This window comes from Schistocerca gregaria, chromosome X (assembly GCF_023897955.1).
Source record: "Schistocerca gregaria isolate iqSchGreg1 chromosome X, iqSchGreg1.2, whole genome shotgun sequence".
Classification (NCBI taxonomy): domain Eukaryota; kingdom Metazoa; phylum Arthropoda; class Insecta; order Orthoptera; family Acrididae; genus Schistocerca; species Schistocerca gregaria.
The window spans coordinates 232,592,354-232,610,860 of NC_064931.1; the positions used below are offsets into that span (position 1 = coordinate 232,592,354).

Consider the following 18,507-nt stretch of genomic DNA (forward strand, 5'->3'; position numbering starts at 1 on the left):
TGTCAGTATTAACGTTCAGAGGCATTCTACGTACTGCAATATTCACAAATACATGGATTTTAGTATTTTACGCAGCTGATGGTCAGGATGAACAAATGTCACGAGTTTTGTATAGCTTTCAAAACGAAACTGTAACAGTCGAATAGGTTACTGAATAGGAGGCTGGTGGAGGTAAAAGAAAGTAACTTGACGGTTCAATATGAACTGGTATGAATATTATTCAACAGGTTACTGCAAACACAGCAAATACACTTGGTTTTGACGTTCCGTCAAAATACCCGTTCATTATAGATGAAATGAATTCGCAGTTGCGAATACGAAGAACCATCAGCTTCATAAGGGAATGACAGCAGTGAAAACTTGAACCGGACCGCGGTTCGAACCCGGATTTCTCGCATTACGCGAGCGGTTGCCTTAACCGCTTTGGCTCTCCATGCACGACTCACAGCGTCACAACCTGTACTCAAACACACACATGTAATTCGCGTACTGGGGAGGACATTTAAACTGAAAATCGCTGCCTGGTATCGGCGGCTAAATACGATATTGCAGTGCCCGTGTTGTTAAGAAGAACCGTTTACTTTGAAAGTGGTGTACATCCGTTTGTTGTCTTTATTTGTGTTGCCGTTCACATGATTCTCCGCGAACGGCAAATGAGATTGAGCGTCAGGCCACTCAGCCATATTGCTTCCGATTTACAGCAAAATAGTAACTTTTAATCTATTTACCTATCAGCCAGGCGCAACGAACAGCTGTGAATACAATTACTTTCAGTGACTCCTCAGCGAGAGAGGTTTCTGAACAAATGAGATATCGCATAATTTGTAGTTATTTTAGTAAAAGTCAGTTTATTAAAATAGTACCCTGGGGCGTTTTAATACGACCGCCGCCCCACAACGTTGTTGTTGTTGTTGTCTTCAGTCCTGAGACTGGTTTGATGCAGCTCTCCATGCTACTCTATCCTGTGCAAGCTGCTTCATCTCCCAGTACCTACTGCAACCTACATCCTTCTGAATCTGCTTAGTGTACTCATCTCTCGGTCTCCCTCTACGATTTTTACCCTCCACGCTGCCCTCCAATGCTAAATTTGTGATCCCTTGATGCCTCAAAACATGTCCTACCAACCCATCCCTTCTTCTAGTCAAGTTGTGCCACAAACTTCTCTTCTCCCCAATCCTATTCAATACCTCCTCATTAGTTATGTGATCTATCCACCTTATCTTCAGTATTCTTCTGTAGCACCACATTTCGAAAGCTTCTATTCTCTTCTTGTCCAAACTAGCAATCGTCCATGTTTCACTTCCATACATGGCTACACTCCAAACAAATACTTTCAGAAACGACTTCCTGATGCATAAATCTATATTCGATGTTAACAAATTTCTCTTCTTCAGAAACGCTTTCCTTGCCATTGCCAGTCTACATTTTATATCCTCTCTACTTCGACCATCATCAGTTATTTTACTTCCTAAATAGCAAAACTCCTTTACTACTTTAAGTGTCTCATTTCCTAATCTAATTCCCTCAGCATCACCCGATTTAATTCGACTACATTCCATTATCCTCGTTTTGCTTTTGTTAATGTTCATCTTATATCCTCCTTTCAAGACACTGTCCATTCCGTTCAACTGCTCTTCTAAGTCCTTTGCCGTCTCTGACAGAATTACAATGTCATCGGCGAACCTCAAAGTTTTTATTTCGTCTCCATGAATTTTAATACCTACTCCAAATTTTTCTTTTGTTTCCTTTACTGCTTGCTCAATATACAGATTGAATAACATCGGGGAGAGGCTACAACCCTGTCTCACTCCTTTCCCAACCACTGCTTCCCTTTCATGCCCCTCGACTCTTATTACTGCCATCTGGTTTCTGTACAAATTATAAATAGCCTTTCGCTCCCTGTATTTTACCCCTGCCACCTTTAGAATTTGAAAAAGAGTATTCCAGTCAACATTGTCAAAAGCTTTCTCTAAGTCTACAAATGCTAGAAACGTAGGTTTGCCTTTTCTTAATCTTTCTTCTAAGATAAGTCGTAAGGTCAGTATTGCCTCACGTGTTCCAACATTTCGACGGAATCCAAACTGATCCTCCCCGAGGTCTGCATCTACCAGTTTTTCCATTCGTCTGTAAAGAATTCGCGTTAGTATTTTGCAGCCGTGGCTTATTAAACTGATAGTTCGGTAATTTTCACATCTGTCAGCACCTGCTTTCTTTGGGATTGGAATTATTATATTCTTCTTGAAGTCTGAGGGTATTTCGCCTGTCTCATACATCTTGCTCACCAGCTGGTAGAGTTTTGTCATGACTGGCTCTCCCAAGGCCGTCAGTAGTTCTAATGGAATGTTGTCTACTCCGGGGGCCTTGTTTCTACTCAGGTCTTTCAGTGCTCTGTCAAACTCTTCACGCAGTATCGTATCTCCCATTTCGTCTTCATCTACATCCTCTTCTATTTCCATAATATTGTCCTCAAGTACATCGCCCTTGTATAACCCTTCTATATACTCCTTCCACCTTTCTGCCTTCCCTTCTTTGCTTAGAACTGGGCTGCCATCTGAGCTCTTGATATTCATACACGTGGTTCTCTTCTCTCCAAAGGTCTCTTTAATTTTCCTGTAGGCAGTATCTATCTTACCCCTAGTGAGATAAGCTTCTACATCCTTACATTTGTCCTCTAGCCATCCCTGTTTAGCCATTTTGCACTTCCTGTCGATCTCATTTTTGAGACGTTTGTATTCCTTTTTGCCTGCTTCATTTACTGCATTTTTATATTTTCTCCTTTCATCAATTAAATTCAATATTTCTTCTGTTACCCAAGGATTTCTAGCAGCCCTTGTCTTTGTACCTACTTTATCCTCTGCTGCCTTCACTACTACATCCCTCAGAGCTACCCATTCTTCTTCTACTGTATTTCTTTCCCCTATTCCTGTCAATTGTTCCCTTATGCTCTCTCTGAAACTCTGTACAACCTCTGGTTCTTTCAGTTTATCCAGGTCCCATCTCCTTAATTTCTCACATTTTTGCAGTTTCTTCAGTTTTAATCTACAGGTCATAACCAATAGATTGTGGTCAGAGTCCACATCTGCCCCTGGAAATGTCTTACAACTTAAAACCTGGTTCCTAAATCTCTGTCTTACCATTATATAATCTATCTGATACCTTTTAGTATCTCCAGGGTTCTTCCACGTATACAACCTTCTTTCATGATTCTTAAACCAAGTGTTAGCTATGATTAAGTTGTGCTCTGTGCAAAATTCTACTAGGCGGCTTCCTCTTTCATTTCTTAGCCCCAATCCATATTCACCTACTATGTTTCCTTCTCTCCCTTTTCCTACACTCGAATTCCAGTCACCCATTACTATTAAATTTTCGTCTCCCTTCACTATCTGAATAATTTCTTTTATTTCATCGTACATTTCTTCAATTTCTTCATCATCTGCAGAGCTAGTTGGCATATAAACTTGTACTACTGTAGTAGGTGTGGGCTTCGTGTCTATTTTGGCCACAATAATGCGTTCACTATGCTGTTTGTAGTAGCTTACACACATTCCTATTTTCCTACTCATTATTAAACCTACTCCTGCATTACCCCTATTTGATTTTGTGTTTATAACCCTGTAGTCACCTGACCAGAAGTCTTGTTCCTCCTGCCACCGAACTTCACTAATTCCCACTATATCTAACTTTAACCTATCCATTTCCCTTTTTAAATTTTCTAACCTACCTGCCCGATTAAGGGATCTGACATTCCACGCTCCGATCCGTAGAACGCCAGTTTTCTTTCTCCTGATAACGACATCCTCCTGAGTAGTCCCCGCCCGGAGATCCGAATGGGGGACTATTTTACCTCCGGAATATTTTACCCAAGAGGATGCCATCATCATTTAATCATACAGTAAAGCTGCATGTCCTCGGGAAAAATTACGGCTGTAGTTTCCCGTTGCTTTCAGCCGTTCGCAGTACCAGCACAGCAAGGCCGTTTTGGTTAATGTTGCAAGGCCAGATCAGTCAATCATCCAGACTGTTGCCCCTGCAACTACTGAAAAGGCTGCTGCCCCTCTTCAGGAACCACATGTTTGTCTGGCCTCTCAACAGATACCCCTCCGTTGTGGTTGCACCTACAGTACGGCCATCTGTATCGCTGAGGCACGCAAGCCTCCCCACCAACGGCAAGGTCCATGGTTCATGGGGGGGCGCCCCACAACATGAAACACGAAAAGGAGCTCTGTCAGATGTAATGAATGAATACCCGCGCCGCACAATGGCGAGAAAAGCATTTATCAGCGCCGGCGTGAATGTGTTAAATGTAAGACCAGTTACTGTTATTAATCAATGAATTATCTGCTCACACACTTAACACAACAACACTTCGTCAGGAAATAACAGTAATACAACTCTGGGTCACTGAGTGGGGCAGCAATCTGAAACAGAGAGCAGTTTGCACGAAGTGTTTCGAATGGTTCCGACTTTTAAGGATCAGTGTGTGTGGGCCGGCGGCCAATGTGTTGCAGTCTTGCTCATAACACACTAATTTATGCAGGTTACCAACTGTTAGTAATAAGATCGGTACACATGTGGCACGAGGAGCCTGCTCACAGTGTCAGTATTGGTCTTTGAGGAAAAAGGGTTTGACGACCAGTCCTGTACATTATGCCGTGCTCGTCGAGTGACAGAAAACTCCGCTCGTGACAGGAGCCTTTTATAATCCTATTGCTGTGGCGCCTGACGTTGCTCACGACCTGATATTATCGGCGTCTTGTTTTACGCAATTTGATAGGTGACCGTTACCTTGAAGAGAAATGGACTGTTTTATAGTTACAACTTTAATGAAGGACACAATCAAGACAACATGCTTAGCTTTTCTCGTTTTGGAGGATTACTAAACAGCGATGGATATGAAATTAGAGGCAAATTTAAAAGATTTTTTCTGCAGTGAATACGGTCCTGTGGCGTGACAGGCGGTAGCTGTTAACAGTGGATTGTAGTTAATGGTGTATAGAAAACAAAACATGTACGGAAAAAAATTGGAAATTTGTGGTAAGTTCCTATGGGACTAAACTGCTGAGGTGAGCCGGCCGGGGTGGCCGAGTGGTTGTAGGGGCTACAGTCTGGAACCGCGCGACCGCTACGGTCGCAGGTTCGAATCCTGCCTCGGGCATGGGTGTATGTGTGGTGTTCTTAGGTTAGTTAGGTTTAAGTTCAAAGGGACTGATGACCACAGAAGCTAAGTCCCATAGTGCTCAGAGCCATTTGAACCATTTTGCTGAGGTCAACGGTCTCTAGGCTTACACACTGCTTATTCTGACGTAAAGTAACTTACGCTAAGGACAACATACACACCCATGCCCGAGGGAGGACTCGACACTCTGACGGGGGAGGAGCCGCGCGAACCGTGGCAAGGCCCCCTATAATGCGCGGCTACCCCGCGTAACCAAACATATACGCTTACCTTCTGAACGTACTCGTGTATTAATTGTCATAAACAGCGAACATATATGAATCTATTCGTTAGTAAATAACAGCTTTAATATACACTGCTAGCCATTAAAATTGCTACACCAAGAAGAAATGCAGATGATAAACGGTTATTCATTGGTCAAATATATTATACTAGAACTGACATGTGATTACATTTTCACGCAATTTGGGTCCATAGATCCCGAAAAATCAGTACCCAGAACAACCATCTCTGGCCGTAATAACGGCCGTGATACGCCTGGCATTGAGTCAAACAGAACTTGGATGGCGTGAACAGGTGCAGTTGCCCATGCAGCTTCAACACGATACCACAGTTCATGAAGAGTAGTGACTGGCGTATTGTGACGAGCCAGTTGCTCGGCCACCATTGACCAGACGTTTTCAATTGGTGAGAGATCTGGAGAATGTGCTGGCCAGGGCAGCAGACGAACGTTTTCTGTATCCAGAAAGGCCCGTACAGGACCTGTAACATGCGGTCGTGCATTATCCTGCTGAAATGTAGGGTCATCTCGACTGCTAGTGATACGAGGCCGTTGGGATCTAGCACGGCGTTCCGTATTACACTCATGAACCCACCGATTCCATATTCTGCTAACAGTCATTGGTTCAAATGGCTCTGAGCACTATGGGACTTAACATCTGTGGTCATCAGTCCCCTAGAACTTAGAACTACTTAAACCTAACTAACCTAAGGACATCACACACATCCATGCCCGAGGCAGGATTCGAACCTGCGACCGTAGCAGTCCCGCGGTTCCGGACTGAGCGCCTGAACCGCTAGACCACCGCGGCCGGAAAACAGTCATTGGATCTCGACCAACGCGAGCAGCAATGTCGCGATACGATAAACCGCAATCGCGATAGGCTACAATCCGACCTTTATCAAAGTCGGAAACGTGATGGTACGCATTTCTTCTCCTTACACGAGGCATCACAGCAACGTTTCACCAGGCAACGCCTGTCAACTGCTATTTGTGTATGAGAAATCGGTTGGAAACTTCCCTCATGTCAGCACGTTGTATGTGTCGCCATCGTCGCCAACCGTGTGTGAATGCTCTGAAAAGCTAATCTTTTGCATATCACATCATCATCTTCCTGTCGGTTAAATTTCGCGTCTGTAGCACGTCATCTTCGTGCTGTAGCAATTTTAATGGCCAGCAATGCACTTACTTATTTTATTTAACTCCTTTACTATAGTTTGCCGGACGTTATCTTCAATTAAAAGATTCTGTTTTCTTCACGTCGTGGGTCATAAATTACGGAATATTTTGCCACACCGTTTATTATCTTTTCTTCACCGGAGTCTGTAAAAAACTCAGTTTCACTGATGAATTCGCTATTTTTGTCCTGTAAAAGAATTCTCCATTCGCCGTGCAGTTCGGTAGCAGTAGCACTGTTCCTAAGCGGAGGTGCGGTCTGCTGCCGAAGCAGGTGCAGACCGAGCCAGGTAGCGCAGTGGTCAGCACACTGGGCTCGCATTCGTGAGGACGACGCTTCAAACACTCGTCCGGCCATCCAGATTTTGTTTGTCCGCTATTTTCCTAAGGAAAATTCTGGGATGGTTCCTTTGAAAGGGCACGGTCGATTTCCATCTCCGCCCTTCCCTGATCCGAATTATTGCTCCGTTTCTAACGACCCCGTTGTCGACGGGACGTTAAACGCTAATCTCTTCCACCTCCGAAGCAGGTATACACCACACACCCATGCCCAAAGGAGGACTCGAGCCTCCGACGTGGGAGACGCGCGAAGCGTGGCAAGGCGCCCTAGACAGCGCGGCTATCCAGGACGGCTTTGGTTCATTCTCTTAGATGATACCGATCTTACGAGATCGTAGAAACATTCGTGCCACAGATATTCCGAACACCACGAGCAGTGCGCGAAGGCAATAATTTCGCTACAAACTATGCGTAACGGATCACTTTTCCGAAAACTGTCGATGGTTATTGATTGTGAATCAATATACACTACAAGAATTTCACCGAAAACAATTCGAAATAATTTTCTCATTATTTTAAAATTCATTCATCTGACGCAAAAATTATTAGATTAATAAGGACAACGTTATATTACTATACACTGGAAAACATTCGTGTTGTAATCTTTTACAGACATGGGTATATAAGTGAAAAACAAGGATAAAAGTAGTAATCGGATATCAAACACGGGGAGCAAAATTTTCAAGCCGCGGCACTTACCGGTGTGCCACTACGTCGTCCGAATTTATCACACGGCAAGACACGTACGAGTACCTCGAAAATATCTCGAAAACTCTGATCGGCGTTTTTTCAAAACGGTTGAGTGTCTACGTATAAGCCGAGAGACGTATTCGCTTATTTTGACTCCTCTTCCACTGAGTGAAGTTTTTGGGAAATCTTGTTATGGCACGTGCCGTGTTATCCTCCTTAGTGAAAGGTCCGCGGCGTTCTCGAACAATCTCGACTCATTATAGCACCTGATCAATCAAGCAATGTGTTCCCAAGTTTACAAGTTTCTTTTTTCCTTTATGTTCTGCGTTTTATTGGCAGGTCACTTTGAAAATGAAACAGATCGGTTAAAGAGATTGCCTGCGACCTTTGTCTGTCCTCTTTTAGAATACTGCTGCGCGGTGTGGAATCCTTACCAGATACGATTTACGGAGCACAACGAAAAAGTACAAAGAAGGGCAACGCGTTTTGTATTATGGCGGAATAGGGGAGAGAGTGTCACTGAAGTGATCTAGGATTTGTGCTGGACATCATTAAAGCAAAGGCGTTTTTTGTTGCAGCGGAATCTTCTCACGAAATTTCAGTCACCAACTTTCTCCTCCGAATGCGAAAGTATTTTGTTGACAGTGATTTACATAGGGAGAAACGATCACCATAATAAAATGAAGGAAATCAGAGCTCGCACTGAAAGATATGGGTGTTCGTTCTTCCGGGATTGGAGTAATAGAGAATTGTGGTTGCAGAGTTTGTAGATGTAGATGTAGACGGTATGAATCAGTACAAAAACTGGTTTTAATTAAACTTCACCATATCTCATGTAAATGCACAGCTACTGAATGACACATTCTGTGGCACATGCAAGAAATTGTAAAACATTACAGAAAGTTTTCATTTTCCTGAATGAAATGACAATGTTATGATATTTTCAGGACTACGTGTATGTACCAGCTCTCGATCTGCGCGTTGTGAGACGAGATGACGAGAATGTTGAGGGCATAGAAGAAAACGTTCCAGTTGCTGATGTAAGTCAAACTCTCTTCTGTTTTCTTCAATAACTGTGGATGTGTGTTGACAGTCTGTAGATCCGCAGAATTATGAAGACTTCAGTATGCTAGTGTTAATATAGATGTTCTAACATTAATGATCAAATACCACTGTATACAGTCGATTGCAGTGAAAGCAGAGTTTAATTTCGCACTGCTGTAGTCTTCAGGCTGTTCGTGTTAGAATTAGTGATGAAACATTGGGAGGTCGTTTGTGGGAATTTACGGAAAACAAGGATCGCTGTCAGGGGTATTTATAGCTAGATTGCTAACAGTCATTGGTTCAAATGGCTCTGAGCACTATGGGACTTAACATCTGTGGTCATCAGTCCCCTAGAACTTAGAACTACTTAAACCTAACTAACCTAAGGACATCACATACATCCACGCCCGAGGCAGGATCCCGCCACATGCAGCTCGACATGTGTCTGCGTCAAGGTTCTTCACTTGTAGGGTCTATGTATTTATTTAATACTCATCCACGCCGGCCACTCACGAGTACACTAAGTATCTAGGGCTGCACGACTTACCTGACGTTGTTGTTGTTGTGGTCTTCAGTCCTGAGACTGGTTTGATGCAGCTCTCCATGCTACTCTATCCTGTGCAAGCTTCTTCATCTCCTAGTACCTACTGCAGCCTACATCCTTCTGAATCTGCTTAGTGTATTCATCTCTTGGTCTTCCTCTACGATTTTTACCCTCCACGCTGCCCTCCAGTACTAAATTGGTGATCCCTTGATGCCTCAGAACATGTCCTACCAACCGATCAATTCTTCTAGTCAAGTTGTGCCACAAACTCCTCTTCTCCCCTATTCTATTCAATACCTCCTCATTAGTTATGTGATCTACCCATCTAATCTTCAGCATTCGTCTGTAGCACCACATTTTACCTGGCGTAGTGGTTATATATTATACACACAAACCGTTCTGGTGACTCAGTCCATCTATTAGTGAATATCATATCATAATCAATATATTATTTCCTGATATTAGCCCGGGAAAACAGACAGAAAAATCCGGTGGAGGACATCGATTTATAATATGTATAGATATTCATGTGTATCGATTCTGGTCAATAATACGAAATGGATTCGTATTTTGAGAATCCGGATTGACGTCAGCTGTTTTTAACACATGAAAATTTGTGCCTGACCGAGACTCGGACCCGGATTTCCCGCAAATCGCGAGTGGTCGCTTTATTTTGCTATCCGAGCGTACCTCCAGGACCGATTCAACCTTCCACAGTCCTTCCAGAACCCTTACAGCTGCACATTTACTAATTCCCACAGAGAGAGTGACAAATATTTTATTGTCAGTTTAACCCGTCGAGACATGGATACATGATTGGTGGTTGCAATGTCTGTATTTATATACTGTCTGTATCTTCACATTACAATCTCTTCAGACATACACCCATGTCTGAAGGAACGCTACATCGAACTATATAGACACCATCAAATACAGACTTTTCACTATGTATTTCATGCCAAAGCCAAGGCAATCAGACGAGAAAAATATATGTCTCTCCTTGTGCGGGAATCACATAGTTCTGCGATCACTATGGGCAGCAGACACTGGAAAATGCATGCATACATGCATGTTTGTCTAAAGGACATCGTTGTGTGAAGATACAGACACTGCGTAAACACAGACATTGTAACCACAGTGGTTCTGGTAAAGGTTCGCTGCTCTCTGGAGTTGCGGCGGCTGTTCGCTTCACTGCTTTTCATGCTAGATACGGACTACTGTGAAGCTGACCATCTCGTAGCTCCCATCATTCTCACGAGATGTCACTCCAAACGCATATAAAATATGGAGATATCAGTAAATACATTACACACTCATGGTTGTCATAATTATAGATTATAAACACAAGTCTTTCTCATGAGTCAGTTTATCTATTCGTGAAAACCGCATAAGAATCGCTACAGTGGTTCCTGAGGTTAGCCGTCACACGCAGGCAGAAAAACGTGGTGGGAGACTAATTCAGTTCACAGTGTGTATACCTTCTTGGCTATTTTGTTTAACTTGTGCGACTTTTATTTGTCTCGCATGGTACTGTGCCTCGTTTTATTCCCTATTTCTGCCCTTTTTGTATTAAACGACGTCTTTGAAATGAATGCAGTGCCAAACGGTATCGTCCTGTGTTACAACCTTTCCGCAGTCATAGTGTTCAGATCTGTGTTCTGCAAGAAAATGGATCATACTTCTCGAGGGTGGAATGTATCTCGTTTTACGTCTTTCCCTCACAGTGGGAAAGAACTCATAGAGGCGTTGTCCTATTTTTCCTGCATTCCAGACACCTTTCCATGCCTGCAGTAATGATGTGCGCCCGATACGAAGCAGAAATCGTGGGTCTTGGACTACTGGTTGCGTACGGAGCTTGTTGCTTCCGCACCACCGCAGGCAGTGTACTGGACGGAGATTTCTTCATTCGCTCTGCACACACCTGTCTATCAGCGCCTGAGACAAGAAAAGGTTGTACTGCTTAGTGCAGTCACAGGCTGTTGTCAATAGTACCGCTGGTCATTGTCAACACCCCATCTAGAAAGCTGGGCTGTACCTCGTAAGTGGGCTATGTTGGAATCGTTTCTGAACGAAATAAGAAATGTAGTTTTAGGAACTTTCTCTCCATTACGTCATTTCACAGAAAAAAATAGGTCTTAGTGCCAACACGCATCTTCACTCAAACTGAATCATAATCTGTGAATAGCACATTCCTTTAGTTGTTCATAGTCAGATTTGCATGTTGCTAAGTCATCAATAAAAGGACCCATCTCTGCTGTACCGGTAGTCTGACACATGCAGTGGGAGATGTAGCCTACAGTACAATTTCTCCGAGTCTTTGATACACAGGTTGTCGGAAAGCTACATCTCTTGAGCTAGCTATAAGCTTGGCAGGCACATACCTTCCCGGCATCCTTGTATGAAGTCACGCATTTCAGATATTGGCTCTATTGGGCTATCTTCTACTGCACTATCATGAACATTTCTTGTGTTTTGGGAACGGTATCCAAACTGTGAAATGGTACTGTTTGGCCCACATGATACTGCTGAGAATAAAACGTATGTCTCAACTGCTACACGGTGATTGAAGATTATAACTACCGAGACTCGGTTGAAATTGACCGCTATATCGAAAGGCTACTACGCCCACAACAAAGACGTTTTCATGTTTAAGTCAAGTGCAGCACCGAAGCAGGAGGAATTTCTTTCCTAGATAGTGCAATTCACATTTTCTCATTCTATTTATCTTCTTTCTGAATATACTTATGAACACTGGTATATTAGTATGTAATAGTACGTAGCGAATTCACTTTGTGTGTGTTTAAAACATTGTGCCCCCACAGAATTTGAAATATTAGGAAATAAAGGAATGTAATAGTAATTTGTTAAGTTGATATTTGTTATGACTGTCAGTTGTGAGTGGATTGTTGATACGTTTTCATCCACAGGACGATGAGGGGCTGCAGGAGAAGACTGTGCCAGCACATGAATGCAGAATGAATAACGGCAAAGATGCAGCTGTTACTGGTCGCGAAGTGGAAGATCAAGAAGCTCAGCTTCTAGAAGAAGCTAATAATCTACCTGGAGTAAGACACGAAATGGAAGGCCAATCGATAAATGGCGTGGAAGAAGCTAACAAAACATCTGTCATCCGAAATGGACAGGCAGAACAACGAACACAGTTCAACAAAAGAGAGAATGCTGCGACTGGTTCAGTATATAAGGTGGTAGAGCTACTGGCACAGCCCATGGAAACATTCGACAATAGAGGTGCTGCCACCCACGGTTTGTCTGAGCAGCGGACACAGTCTTTGCAAAGAGCCAGCAGCGGAACTGGTGCTATTCAGGTAGTTTACAAGAAACACACACAGCCAATGGAAGAAGCGAACAATAGAGACAGCGCCAGACGGGGGCTGGTAAATGATGTATCACAGCCCATACATGGAGAGAGTAGTAAAGCTGGCACTAGACATGGTTTTGTAAAGCAACGACCAGAGCTTGTGGAAGAAGCCAACAGTAGAGCTGGTGTCATACTGCAAGGGGTAGAGCAACGGACGCTGCCTCTGGGTGGAACCAACATCATTGCAAGTGTCAGACACGATTTGACAGACCAACAGGAAGGGCACATTCCAGTTGCAAACAATGGAGATGGCACTAGACATTGTCGGGTAGAGCAGGATCAAAATGTAGGAGCCCAAAATGTGGTCGGTACCAATCACAGAATTATACATCAACAGTCGCAGCCAGTGAAAGTGCCAAACAATCGAACTGGCGCCCAGGAAGAAAGACTGCAGCAACAGGAAAAACTTGGACAAAAAGCCAACGATAGTGCTGGCGACAGTCCAAGAGTATTAGAGCAAAAGTGGCAGCCCATGAAGGCAACCATAATAGCAGACTTCAATACCAAACAGGTACTGCTGGTGGCAGGAGGGCAGCCGACTCAGTCGATGGAAGGCGCCAACAATGCAACTGGCACCAGACAAGGAGCTTTAGAACAACGCGGAAAGCCAATGGGAGACGCCAACAATAGACCTGGAGTCACTCAGGTAGTAACGGATCAACAAGCACAGCCCACAGAGGGAGTCAACAATAGATCTGTCGCCAGATATGGTCTGGCAAATTTTCAGCCACTGCCCTCGGATAAAACTAGAATCAAACATTATTATGTAGAACCTGGACAAACACATGGATACTTTTTGGTTGAACCTGGAACCACTTACATAGTTGTACACCGAAAGTCGCAGCCAATGGAAGGTGCTAACAATAGAACTGGAGCCAGAGAAGAAGTACTTGAGAATCGGGAACAGCTTGTGCGAAAAACCGACGACACACCTGACGACAGTTCGACAGTACAACACGAAACACCAGCCAAAGTAGGAAAGTGCTGTGGCAGACATGCCGTGCTGCCATTGATACTAGCTGAAATAGGGCAGCGAGTGGAAGAACCCAACAACATAACCGACACTAGACAAGTAGTGTTAGAACAACGGATACAATCTGTGGAAGAGGCCAAGAACAGAATGGTGGCTCAACAAGCACAGCCCTTGGAAGCAGTCAACAATATATCTATAGCCAGATATGGTCAAGTAGGGTATCAGGCACGGCCCACAGATGCAGTCAACAATGGAAATGGCAACAGACGTGGTGAGGTAGAGCAACAGCCACCAAACTTGCAAGTGTCTACTAGTGCAGCTGGAGGCAGGCAAAAACTTGTAGGGCAAGCAGCACATCCCATGGTAGGAGACAACAGAGTAACTGCTGCCAGGCAAGAAGTGGTGGAGCATCAACCACAGCCCATCCAAGGAGCTAACACTGCATCTGGGAGTAGATCTAGAATCTTAGAGCAACAGGTAGTGCCAGTGGAAGAACGCAACAACAGAGCTGGCTCCGGCGGTAGGGACGGAGACAGTCATCTAGCACAGGCTGTGGGACGAGCCATCAGTAGTAGCTCCGCCAGGGTTGGAATTGTAGAGCGGGGGGCACAGCCAGTGCAAGCATCCAACACAGAAGCTGTGAGGAGGCGGAGCATGGGAGAGCATCTTGCACAACCTGTGCCAATGGAAGAACGCAACAACAGATCTGGCTCCGGCAGTAGGGACGGAGACAGTCATCTAGCACAGGCTGTGGGACGAGCCATCAGTAGTAGCTCCGCCAGGGTTGGAATTGTAGAGCGGGGGGCACAGCCAGTGCAAGGATCCAACACAGAAGCTGTGAGGAGGCGGAGCATGGGAGAGCATCTTGCACAACCTGTGCCAGTGGAAGAACGCAACAGAGCTGGCTCCAGCAATAGAGATGGAGACAGTCATCTAGCACAGGCTGTGGGACGAGCCATCAGTAGTAGCTTCGCCAGGGTTGGAATTGTAGAGCACGGGGCACAGCCAGTGCAAGGATCCAACACAGAAGCTGTGAGGAGGCGGAGCATGGGAGAGCATCTTGCACAACCTGTGCCAGTGGAAGAACGCAACAGAGCTGGCTCCAGCAATAGAGATGGAGACAGTCATCTAGCACAGGCTGTGGGACGAGCCATCAGTAGTAGCTTCGCCAGGGCTGGAATTGTAGAACAGGGGGCACAGCCAGTGCAAGGATCCAACACAGAAGCTGTGAGGAGGCAGAGCATGGGAGGGCATCTTGCACAACCTGTGCCAGTGGAAGAACGCAACAACAGAGCTGGCTCCGGCAGTAGGGATGGAGAAAGTAATCTACTTAGTGCCAGGCATAGAAATGCAGAACGAGCACAGGCTATGGGACGAGCCATCAGTAGTAGCTCCGCCAGGGTTGGAATTGTAGAGCAGGGGGCACAGCCAGTGCAAGGATGCTGCTGCGAAGCTGTCTCCAGACGAAGCATAGGAGAGCACCGTGCACAACCTGTGCCAGTGGAAGTACGCAACAACAGAGCTCTCCCATGCTCCAGCAGTAGGGATGGAAACAGTAATCTACTTTGTGACAGACATACAAATCCAGAACGAGCACAGGCTGTGGGACGAGCCATCAGTAGTAGCTCCGCCAGGGTAGGAATTGTAGAGCAGGGTGCACAGCCAGTGCAAGGATCCAGCAGTGACGCTGGCAACAACAGGCGGAGCACGGGAGAGCATCATGCACAACCTGTGCGTATTGCCAGGCAACGAGTAGTACTGCAACGCGCACAGTCCATGAGTTCGGCCAACAGGAGAGCTGGCACCAGCAGGGGTCGTCCGATGGATGACGGCAGGTGGCAGCTTCCTGATGTAAGTAAGATTCTTTTTTGTCTAATAATTGCCTTTTTAATACTGAAAATCTAATGCATTGGTGTGTGGTATGGACTAAAGTGATACAGAAAGCACCGTGGGTGATGTTCTTGAGTGGCTCGTGAGGCAGGTTGATAGAGAAATGTCTTTTAGAGAGACCAGCTTCACTTTGCCCCTGTGTGTGTATTTGAGTATTGTAGGGGGAATCTAACAGTATTTGGTATCAAGATTTCAAAAAGGTATCCATCCTAATGGTGTTGACATATCAGCAGAATAGGGTTAACATTATAAATATGATTTCAAAATCTAATCACTTTGCTAAAATTTCGAGTTATTGTGTCCTTACTTCAGTAACACACGTTAAGTGTTTTAAGCTTCCGCTGTTTTGTGGAATGTACATTCAGTGCACCTAATATTTGTGAATCTATAGTAATAGAGTAGACAAATGTGTATTTTATCACATCAGTTTCACAAATGGAACCGCTGTAAAAATATTTACTCTGTGCTTTTCTGTAGTGACAGCAATGTTATATTCATTTTTTATTGCTATCTGTCGCATTAAAACAGAAGTCATCCTATCTTAAGTCATTATTATTGTCGATAGATTATTTACAATTGTCTAATTAAAATGACTTTCGGCTTTTGGCAGTTCAGCCAAATGAAAGGGACACGATAGGGTAGTAGCAGGACTAAGAGAGTGTCAGCTCACTCTGCATTCTTGCCAAATTTATTCAGGATGGTGGCGATGACGTCATCCAAGATGGCGGCATGTAGACTAGGTAACAGTGCATGACGTCATCCAAGATGATGGCTTTTGGCGGGAAAATAAGCCAATTGTGCTATGTCCACTAACCTAACCTCCAGAAAAAATGGCGGTAATTTTGAATTTTGGCGGCAAAATAGACCAATTGGGCTATGTCCACTAAACTAAGCGTCCAGAAAAAATAGGTACGAAATTCAAATTCCAACAGGACAATGCATGCAAAACCTTACTTTCCTTTATTATTGTTCATTATCTTTTATTAACATTCATTATCATTCATTATCATTGATTATTATTTATTATTATTGACCTGCCTCCACTAGAAAATCCCCCCCCCCCCACCCAAATTCAAACTCTAGCACGATAATGGCTGCAAAACCGTACTTCTCTTTATTATTATTATTCATTATCATTCATCATTTATTATTATTATTGGCCTATCTCCTCTATAAAATTTCACCAAATTCAAATTCCAACACGATAATGTCTCCAAAACCGTGCTTCTATTTTTTTTATCATTTATTATTTATTCAAGATGTCCGATTTTTTCGGCGAGAAAGCTATTTGCGTTACATCTATAGCAAAAAATCTATCACAAGTTCAAATCTAACACCATAATCTATCACACGTACAACTTTCGCGGTAACTTACCTTTTTTCACTTGTAACCTATCAGAGTCGCGTCAAATAATAAATTGCGCTTATAGTAACCTATCTCACGGCCTTTGATTTTGTAGGGGAAAGGGACTGAAGTCTTTATTTCAAGCAGTGCGGTCATCACTGGTTCTCCAACACAATCAGTACACATCTTCGAGTCCCAGTGCAGTCGCCACGACGTCCACGCAGCGCGTGCTGCTGATGCCTACGGCGGTGCGCGGGGGGCGGACCGCGCTAGCCGCTGGACCAGCGATCGCTCCCACGTCGTAAACACGTTTTTCGCTGGACACACGGAATTGCCGAGTTTGTCGTCACAGCGGTCCCTTGTCCGTTCACCATGTGTATTCGTCGCCTCCGCACGTTTCCCGCCAAAATTGTTTGCCTCGGAGATGAATCACACAACGGTCGGCGGTTCCACAAAGAATGCCCTGCCACACTTTCGGCGCGAAGGTTGTGTTCCTGGGAACGTTGAAACCTGTCGATGCTGACCGTTCACCGTCCACCACGTGTCTTTGTGGGACCGAGAACGCCGTGCTACACTTTTGGCGCCAAAGTTTGCTCGACAGTGGAATCCGCCATGACTGTATAACAGCACGTTTGGCCGCCACGAGAACGCTCGCTAATTGACTCTCTCTCGCGCGCGCGTTATAATTAAATAATGCAAATTACAATTTCATATACGTATGCAAACGTGTTCAACTACATAATTTCAACTACTTTTCGTGGACTCTTCCTAGGAACCAGAGCCGAGTTTGAATTCTGGCAGTAAATAAAGGTCATTTCCGCTTTCTCTACAAACCTAAGAAAACTGTTGGAAAGAAAGGGCACTTGTACAAACCTCAGCCACCCGACCGCCACTTCCTCCTACTAACCAGCGCCAAGTTTGAATTCTGGCAGTAAACAAAGCTCACTTGCGCTTCCATCACCAACCTAAGAAAATTGTTGCAAACGAAGCTCATCACCACTAAACTAAGCCACCAGGACTCAACCTCTTCCTACGCGTTTTTGGTAAAAGGACTCACCCTGCATAGGCCCATGGATGAAGGAACCAATTTACTTTATTTAGGATGGAGTATATGTATCACACCGACATGTCCCACGCCATACAGACCTGCAAAACACTCCTACATAACTCATTTATAATGCTCTAGACACACGCTTGCTAATTGTAAACAGTTAAAAATAATGCATAGCACAGCCTACAGACATGCGAACAGCTCGTAAATAATGCAAAACATTTACGTCCAAATAGCCAAACAACTCCTAATTTTCGGAAGTAATTTCTGTGCATAGGCTGATGGATGGAGGAACGAGTGTACTTTATTTATTTGGGACATCTCTTTTTGAAACTTTTGCATCTCATAGGTTTCGATATGTAAGGCTGATCTAAGGCAGGCTCTGAACTCCAGTAGTGCACTACACTTTGCAACGCAACCACACCCATCAAGATATTCATTCCAATCCAGACCTGTAACTCCTCTACAGATAAATTTGTCCAGTTATTTGTTGACTCACTCACAATCTGACCAGATTGCCGTTTTTGCGCAAAAACCGCCAAGACTGCGCTCTGCTGCTCGGGGAAATAAGGAAGGACTGCACTCTATTTATTTCAAGCTCTTTTATTTAGTCGTGGAGT

General features: G+C 44.3%; 1 protein-coding gene across 4 annotated transcripts in view; it reads left to right on the top strand.

Annotated features, from left to right (window-relative positions):
- The window catches only part of LOC126297852 (uncharacterized), a 447,299-nt gene that overhangs the window by 223,326 nt on the left and 205,466 nt on the right, over nt 1–18,507 (top strand). For all 4 annotated transcript variants that reach the window (XM_049989115.1, XM_049989117.1, XM_049989116.1 and 1 more), the window contains exons 4-5: nt 8,609–8,701; nt 12,177–15,452. In XM_049989115.1, the coding sequence (XP_049845072.1) occupies nt 8,609–8,701; nt 12,177–15,452 (3,369 nt within the window). The remainder of the gene's footprint in view (nt 1–8,608; nt 8,702–12,176; nt 15,453–18,507) is intronic.